The 8,973-nt window shown below is 48.2% G+C and overlaps 1 protein-coding gene across 1 annotated transcript; it reads left to right on the forward strand.

The window, feature by feature from the left end:
• Positions 1 to 1,970: 1,970 nt before the first annotated feature.
• LOC123115956 (calcium-dependent protein kinase 25-like) lies at positions 1,971 to 4,555 on the forward strand. Its single transcript, XM_044536984.1, has 6 exons — positions 1,971 to 3,118; positions 3,235 to 3,350; positions 3,431 to 3,598; positions 3,690 to 3,817; positions 4,051 to 4,150; positions 4,237 to 4,555. Exons 1-6 carry the CDS (start codon positions 2,113 to 2,115, stop codon positions 4,336 to 4,338), a joined length of 1,620 nt encoding a protein of 539 aa, XP_044392919.1. The 5' UTR covers positions 1,971 to 2,112; the 3' UTR covers positions 4,339 to 4,555.
• Positions 4,556 to 8,973: the final 4,418 nt, after the last annotated feature.

Consider the following 8,973-nt stretch of genomic DNA (forward strand, 5'->3'; position numbering starts at 1 on the left):
AATTATGTAACTGTAGGTCTTCTATTTGTTTGGTCCTTTCCTTATCCTTTTCCAAGTCAATTGTTCATTTCTAGCAATTTGCTCTATACTTGTTCTGGTTGTAGAGGAAATTTGACAGTGTGGCCAGTTCTCTCTTCTGACTTGTTTCTACTTGTTTGCACTTGTTTGTGGGACAATCGATTACAACATTGTACTCATAGCTGACAGTTGTTTGCCCAATTATACTACTGCTTGTTCCACTCCTTCAACTTGCAGAGAAATCTCACATTACTTGGATCCAATAGACTGAACATCCTCTTGTGATTTGGAGACGTCTTTCTGTAGGGTTGCGTTGTCCTTTAAAAAACCATTAATTCTTCTTTCATAGACAAAACTTCCTGCAAATCTGCCTCATTGATGTTCTTGTTGCTCCTCCCCATCTCCTTGATCTAAAAAATAGGTGAGGAATTTTACCACTAAACAAGCCAACAACCTGTCCCATGTTAGGATCCTACCGCCGCCAACGATTCTCATCTCCATGCTGCATGTATCAGAGCTAGACATGGAATTTTATCGAACGAGAGATGTTCTTGAACAACCACTCCAGTCAACTGATCTACACCGGAACAACCACCGCCACTCGCGCCACAAACACCGCCGCCCGTGCTGCCAGAATCACTCAAAACCGCCACTGCAAGAGGGTGGTATTTGATCAATCTGACGAAAAAAATCACCAATAGAAAACGCCACCAAGGAACTTGAGCTCGAATACCAATTTGTTTAGGACCCGGATTGGATCAAGGGGAATTTGGGACAGTAAATATGGTAATAAAGGGAACAAGGTAGGGTTTTAAGTTCAAACCAAGGAGGCCATTTCTACATTACTGTAGCTACAAGGTATCGAGTCCATCCATTAGGAAATAGACAATTCAACGTACTCCACACCAGCCACAACCTGGCTTATAAGGCTGGACCAAAAGCTTGTAGCTCGTGAGCTTAATGGGCGCTCGATAGCTTGGTTTGTTAAGCTTGTAGTTCGCTTCTTAATGAACATAACAAGTCGCTGATTTCAGCTTGTTAAGCTTAATGAGTTTTAACAAACGAGCTAACGAGTGTCACAAGCAGCTCATTAAACTCGTTAGTACAACACAAGATATATGTTTATCTTATGTGGCAACATCATTGTAGCACCTCCCCCGTCTGCCCAACCTAGCCCATAGGAGGCAACTAGTGCACCTTCTACTATAGTCATCATTTTCGTTCGTAAAAACCACATCTACACTCACATCCCATAGACCGTGACACGTCGTAGTTTATTAACGAGCTCTTGTGGGTGCTCATGGGCTTAATGAGTTCTAGATGAACAGAGTCGAGCAGATTTTCTGCATGTTAAGCTTAATGAGCTGAGGCTTAATGAGCACAAGCTTTAATGAGCTGAGGCTTAATGAGCACAAGCCTTAATGAGCTGAGTAGCTTGTTAAACCACCTGCTTATATAGGCGGTTCATTACCCACTACAGCGGTTAAGGTACCTGTTCCCTTTCAAAATATAAGGTGTATCGATTTTTGTGCAAGTCAAACTTGTGTATGTTTGATCAGAATTATAAAATAAAATATTGACATCTATAATACAAAATAAATAAAATATAAAAATACTTTCTGTGATGAATCTAACGCTACAAATTTGTTACTTTAATTTTCTTTTTAAACTTGGTCTAACATGAATATATTTGATTTTTGAAAAACTATACACCTTATATTTTGAAACGGAAGGAGTAAATAACAAGAATAACCACTCTATAATAGTTAAAAGGGATCTGACGGCTCAGCGACGAGGTCAGGAGAGGAGCCATGTGAGCCGTAGGATCCAATCAAAGCGGTATTGCGAGGAATGCTACACATAACTGAAGAATTCGACAGCTTCAGGTTCAGGTTGTGACACCAGCATAATAATCCTCCTCCTTCCCGCCATTCACTCCCAACCATCCAAGCTCAAAACCATTTTTTGTGTGGCAAAGATAACGAAACCCATCTCCGAACTTTGGTTTGTGCATGTGTGCGCGTGCGTACTCTTCATGCATGTCTGTGCCTGCCTCTCCTCCCTCGGAGCGGCCAGCGCGCATTCCCCGCAGCCATGGGCCAATGCTGCACAAACGGAGCCGGGCAGGCTGCCGCTGCCGACGCGGCGGCCGAGGCAGAGCCGCCGGCGCCCCCAAAGACGCCGCGCGGGGACAACGCACCGACCAACGATGGCCCGGCTCCTGCCGCCGCCGAGGCCGAGCCCGCCTCTCCGGCAACCAAGGCGGACCCCAATGCCAAGCCGCCGGCCCCCGTGGGCGAGGTTCTCGGGCGACCCATGGAGGACGTGCGCGCGACGTACACCATCGGCGATGAGCTCGGGCGTGGCCAGTTCGGCGTGACCTACCTGTGCACCCACACGGAGACGGGGGAGAAGCTCGCGTGCAAGACGATCGCGAAGCGGAAGCTGTCGGGCGCGGAGGACGTGGAGGACGTCCGCCGCGAGGTGGAGATCATGTGCCACCTCTCCGGCCAGCCCAACATCGTGGACCTCCGCGGCGCCTACGAGGACAAGCACAACGTGCACCTGGTGATGGAGCTGTGCGCCGGCGGGGAGCTCTTCGACCGGATCATCGCCAAGGGGCACTACACGGAGCGCGCCGCCGCCTCGCTGCTCCGGTCCGTGGTCGGGACCGTGCACACCTTCCACTCCATGGGGGTGATGCACCGGGACCTGAAGCCGGAGAACTTCCTGATGCTCAACAGGGACGAGTCGTCGCCCATCAAGGCCACCGACTTCGGCCTCTCCGTCTTCTTCAAGGAAGGCGAGGTGTTCAAGGACATCGTCGGCAGCGCCTACTACATCGCCCCGGAGGTGCTCAAGCGCAAGTACGGGCACGAGGCTGACGTCTGGAGCATGGGCGTCATGCTCTACATCTTCCTCTCCGGCGTCCCACCCTTCTGGGCGGAGACTGAGAACGCCATCTTCACCGCCATTCTGCGCGGGGAAGTCGACTTCGTCAGCGATCCGTGGCCCAACATCTCCCCCGGGGCCAAGGATCTTGTCAGGAAGATGCTCCAAATCAACCCCAAGGATAGGCTTACGGCCATCCAAGTCCTCAGTAAGCCACTTGTGCATGTTCTTTTTTCCTCCTGTCAGATGCTAGCTTCGTGCACGCTTGTCGTACTACATGACGAAGGCAATCGATGCCCTGAAAAATAACTTGAGCTTTTTCAGACCACCCATGGATCAAGGAAGACGGAGACGCCCCCGACACGCCGCTCGACAACGTCGTTCTAGACAGGATGAAGCAGTTCGTGGCCATGAACCAGTTCAAGAAAGCCGCACTGAGAGTAGGCACATGGACTGACATTAACAACGCTTCTTCAGGTAACTAACTAATCTTTGATACTTTGCGGTGAACTTTGTGTAGGTCATTGCCGGGTGCCTGTCAGAGGAGGAGATCAAGGGGCTCAAGGAGATGTTCAAGAGCATCGACAAGGACAACAGCGGCACCATCACCCTCGAAGAGCTCAAGAACGGGCTGGCCAAGCAGGGCAACAAGTTTTCGGACAATGAAATTCAGCAACTGATGGAAGCAGTGAGTCTTAATTCAGATGACACAATCAACGACGTGGTGTTACATATACGTATTGACATGAACAGAAATAATTTTCTGCTTCGATTTCCAGGCCGATGCCGACGGCAATGGATTGATCGACTACGAGGAGTTCGTCACCGCGACGGTGCACATGAACAGAATGGACAGGGAAGAGCACCTCTACACCGCGTTCCAATACTTCGACAAGGACAACAGTGGGTAAGTTTAAGCACCAACAAACTGATAATTAGCCCGCAAAAAGAGAAACTGATAATTAACACAACCTCGTTCCAAAATGTAAAACGTTTTGGCTGTTCAATTTAAACTGCCAAAATATTTTACATTTAGATTAGAAACAGAGGTAGTATTTTCTGGAAAAAGAAAAGAAACAGAGATAGTACATCTCAGGCTCCTGGATTCAAGATTTTTGGAGGCTCATATACCTCTTGCAGGTACATCACAAAAGAAGAGCTGGAGCAAGCCTTACAAGAGCAGAAGTTGTTCGACGCCGAGGAATTCAAGGATGTCATTGCTGAAGCTGATTCCGACAACGTAAGAAAGAAAAATGCATTCAAAACAATAGTAGATGGTAAATGCATCGAAAGGAACTGAAACTGTTTTCTTGACGACGTATGCAGGATGGGAGGATAGACTATTCGGAGTTCGTGGCGATGATGAGGAAAGGAACGGGCGGTGCGGAGCCATCGAACCCGAAGAAGAGGCGAGACCTAGTCCTATAGTGAAGCGTTGCTACGGTGTGTATGTCAACAGAGTGCAGAGCTGTAACTGTAATGTGCATGCTGCTTTCTTTTGGGAACAAATCCACATGAAATTTGAAAGGCTTACATTGAAAGCAGTTCAATTCCTGTAGGGTTGGGGGGAAAAGGAATTTGTGTTCCGAAATGAGTATGGTTGGCATCCGACATGATGAGCAATCCCCGGAGATTACTGCTTCATGTGCTTGAGTAAGGAAGCTTCTGAATAGTCCAAATCTACCACTACGGTAGATTTTTTTATGCCGTAGGTAAAGTGGTGGCAAATTCAAATGGATGTGCACAATGTGGTGGTTTTTTGTAGTTCACTCGAGCGCATCCGACTGTCTCCTCTCACACATGCCATGGCACTCTAGAAACATCAATCGGACATGTACAAATGCAACGACCAGGAATGCATGCACACATCCAATTTAGATTACGTAAAGTTATGCAGAAGTTATCCTAATAAAAAATAAAACTATGCAATGTGTTTAAGACGTGTGTCCAAACTATAATCTGTTTTCACCGTTGTGTGGACAACACGATCTTCAAAGCTAGATCCAAATGTACACGTTGCAATCAATGTTTTCACGAAGCAACTTATTGTGATTAAAAGCAAGTTTGTACTATGAATCCGTTTTTCTCTCACAAACCCGGTATGTATAACCGATTGGTTCATGTTTGTTATAAATCGTATGTGCACGAAGCAAATTTCAAGTGTACGAATCATATGTACAATTTTCAAAAATGCTTTTACAAAATTGTAAGAGTTTGCACCGGCACTTTCGAAAAGAAAACTAGTGTGACAAAGAGCAACTTGTAATAAAGATTGTGGTGCAATCAATCCCAGTGTACACAATGGCATGTTTTGGTTTACCAAACACTATATGATCAAGTAAGGTTCATCGGAAACAGGTGGTGGCGGATATGATGAATTGCACCCCTAATTGATTTTGATGATTTATGACAACTATTTGAGAGGACCAATGGCAAAAAAATATTGAGACTAATCATTTCAATGAGTTTATTGAAGGTACCACAACTAATTCTCGTATACAATTTCTGACACCCCCCCCCCCCCCCTCACAGACAATTTTTCAAGTTATCTACATGAAGCTCGGCTCGCTTTTAGTGAATATCCACTCTCTTTTTTCAACTTACCCACTGTAAAGAAATATAAGATCATTTAGATCACTAAAGTAGTTATCTAAACGATCTTATATTTCTTTTCTCTTTTTGATGGTAATACGCCATCATGGCATTTTATATTTCATGCTCAAATATGGATTAACGTTTGCCAAAACATTGACAAGAAAATTTGGAGGCTCCGATAGCCAAACAATGGATCGATCACACTCCACCTTGCTAGCCAAAACGTCTGCCCCCATATTGGCCTTTCTAGGACAACAGGGGCGGATCCACATAGGGTCTTGGGTGTACGGATGTACACCCAAAATTTTCTACAAATTTTTTCGTATATAGAGTATAGAGTGGACACATATATCACTTGTGTTATTTTTGGAGCTGCATAAGTAGTATTTCCTCATCCAAATCGAGCACAAGCGTTGCTGGCAGTCGGGATGGTACAAGAACCCAGCGCAGTTGGGGGCATGGATAAGCCGGACAGGATGCATGGCGTCCAAACGCAGTAAAAAGAACTGTTAGGAGAAAAAAATGCTTCTCTGCTAGGACAAAAAAATTTGAACACCTGAAGTTGAATTCCTGGATCCGCCACTGTAGGACAATGATTAATAGTAATAGAAGAAAAATTTCGACTAAGGAAAGAACATTCTTCATAGATGGCAGCTGCCTGTCCTAGCGAGTTACACCCATTGAGCATTACATAGATCACCTCCATACAATCAGCTTCAAGAATCACGTTATGGCGGCCAATGGTTTTTTTTTTTTTGAAAAGGGGGGACTCTCCGGCCTCTGCATCAGAACGATGCATGCGGCCACTTAAATAAATAAAATAGGTTCAACAATGTCATAGAGTCTTGGAACAAAATAAAGGCGAGCTCACATAGAGCCTCGACGCTAAAACAAGAAAAAGTCGTAAAGCCACAACCGGCTGGCAAAATAAAGATAGGAAAACTAATTGCCTATCCTATTACATGACCGCCATCCAAAGCGGTTGAAGATATCCCGCGCTACCATCTCCCACCAGACAGATCCAGTAACCAAATGCTCCCTGGCCTCCGTCGGAGTGAGTAAGGACCACATACGGATCAGCGTCGTAGCATGGAATACAACCAGTAGTGACCTCGACGTCACGAAGCTTGGCCGCCCTCATGGCGCACCGCTGCTGAATGTCGTCCACGTCCGACTGTGCCTGGAGACGGCCACTCACCCGGCGCCCCTCCGACATCGGATCCTGAATCCCTCCAAACGCAATGACCTCCTCCCGAGAGATCGCGGTCGGGGTTCGGCCTCCTACCTCACCCCAACCAGCAGGTCGATCCATCTGCACGGGATCACCCACAGCCTCGCCGGAGAGTGGACCGGCACTCACCAAGATCTCAGACTCCTGGCGCGCCCCGCAGGACGGGGCCGGCAGGAAGGGTGGTGGAGGCAGTACAAGGGCCGCCTGCCCTCGCACCCCACCAAGCACCGGAGAAGCCACCCCCACAGGCGCCGTATGAGGAGAAGGCTCCGAGGCCACCTGCCCCGAGCCCTCTCCCGAAGGCGCCACGAACCGAATGGTAGACGCGACGGGAGAGGAGGTATCCGAGGCCTCCTGCCCCAGACCCCCTCCCAACGAAGAAAAGGACACGGGAGCCACCTGCCCGAGTCCCCTTCCTCAACAGAAGGGGAGCAACCCGAGGCCGCCTGCCCCAGGGCTCCACCCGACGAGCCGGGCACGACAAGTTGCGTCACCTCCTGAGAAGATACCGTGTGCTGAGCGCGAGGGGGAGTGGCCACCTGCCGACTCACCTCCTCATCCCTCCAGATCGAGATTGAAGAACCCCCAAGATCCCCAGGAATGGTATCCACAGCACCCTCAAACCCCAAAACAGGCAACTCGAGCTCAAAAGCCTCCTTAGACTCGACCCTATCACTCCACAGTCTCGGAGGTGCAGAAGAGGGCTCGAAAGACCCAAATCTCAGAGTCGTCGAAGGCACCGAGGAGGGTGGGGCTGCTCCATCCCCGGTCGTCGCGGTCTCGGACCCCGGCCCCTTGGACAACTGTCGTCCAGAGTCCCCGACCGGCGGCTCCTGCGCTCCCGCGCTGCCATCACCCTCGTGCATATCCACGTCAGACTCATGAGCCGGCGCAACTAGAAGGCTCTCATCCTCAAACTCAATAACCAGATTATAAATCCTGCCTCGATAAGCCCACTTAACCACTTCCGGCACATACTCAATGTTCAAAATACTAACCAGAACCCGAGCAATCTCGTGAATATGGCGGCCAATGGTACCTGCCAAAATCAGGCCATCCTTGAGAGCTCGAGCCTCCGCATTAGCCGCATCTGCTACCCACTGCAGGTCGTTGCTCGACGCGGCGATGAAGAAGCCAGTGACATCTCGGATTACTACCCCAGTCCCACCAGTACCACCATCGTCGTCAAACGCAGCATCGACATTTAACTTGACATAACCTTCCTTCGGTTTCATCCATCCATACCTCATGATCCGTTGGCTACCTTTACTGGATCTAAACGGTCTTATATTTCTTTACAAAGGGAGTATAGTATGAATCTTTCTAAGCTCTGGTACTTCCGAAGACTTATCTTTTGGTGCTTTCTGAGCACTTTGAGTCATTCGTACTTAGAGAACAATTCCTGATTCTACAGTTCGAAATTACCATTTTCTTTGTTCCAGAACTGCTAAGCCTTTGAAACATCATGTGTTTGGATCCCACACTTCCATGTCGTCTCGGTTTGCTTCTTTGTGAGTCACAATATAGAGTCTGGTACCTTCGCTCTTTTTCATGCAGAACTTCAAAGATGTGACTTCCCTTTTTCTGCAATTTCTCGTTTTGAGATTTTGTATGCACTACCGAGTAATTGGTTCTATCTAGTACTTTCAAATTGTTTGCGGAGGAGAGTAGTGATTTGGACGGTGCAATCTCTCGCTCGCCTAAGTTCATTGGGAGTCAAGTGTTGGCCATGGAGCGTGGAGTTTCAAATGTTGTTGCCCTTTCCTCATCTGCGACCATTGAGCAGGTGATGTGTGTGAGTGGCATGGCCATTGTGCCAAGTGTGTTGGCACCTACTCCAAATCCAGATGCTCTCTTCGTGAAGGAACTTTGTGACTTGCTCGCTAGCGTGGAGGTTGCTAGACCTGATTTGGGCAAGTCGATTGCTTGCCTCCTGACGGGGACGCCAATAAGGGGCAAACAAAAGAAGGTGGGCAAATGCAAGAGTGGTGTCATAGGCAAGGCGTCTGTGGCTGCTTGATGGATGATCTTTGGTCTCTCAGCATGTCCTCTTGGATTGGGAGGTACATGATGTCCTGTGTCGAGGCGTTCTTGTCGGGATTCACTTGGCATAGTAGCAGTGTCGGGGTTGTGGATGTTGTGCATTCAGAAAGTTTGGCAAGGGCCGAGTGTGCAGTTGTGGGGTTTCTTGCCATGTGAGTAGTTAGTCCGTGCTCCGTTTGTGTAGGTTTTCGCCC

This window comes from Triticum aestivum, chromosome 5B (genome assembly GCF_018294505.1).
Source record: "Triticum aestivum cultivar Chinese Spring chromosome 5B, IWGSC CS RefSeq v2.1, whole genome shotgun sequence".
In the NCBI taxonomy this organism is placed as follows: Eukaryota; Viridiplantae; Streptophyta; class Magnoliopsida; order Poales; family Poaceae; genus Triticum; species Triticum aestivum.

Coding starts and splice junctions, on each gene's coding strand:
- LOC123115956 (XM_044536984.1), top strand. CDS start 2,113: ATGGGCCAATGCTGCACAAACGGAGCCGGGCAGGCTGCCGCTGCCGAC. Junction 3,351..3,430: donor TCAAGAAAGCCGCACTGAGA/GTAGGCACATGG, acceptor AACTTTGTGTAG/GTCATTGCCGGGTGCCTGTC. Junction 3,818..4,050: donor TTCGACAAGGACAACAGTGG/GTAAGTTTAAGC, acceptor TACCTCTTGCAG/GTACATCACAAAAGAAGAGC.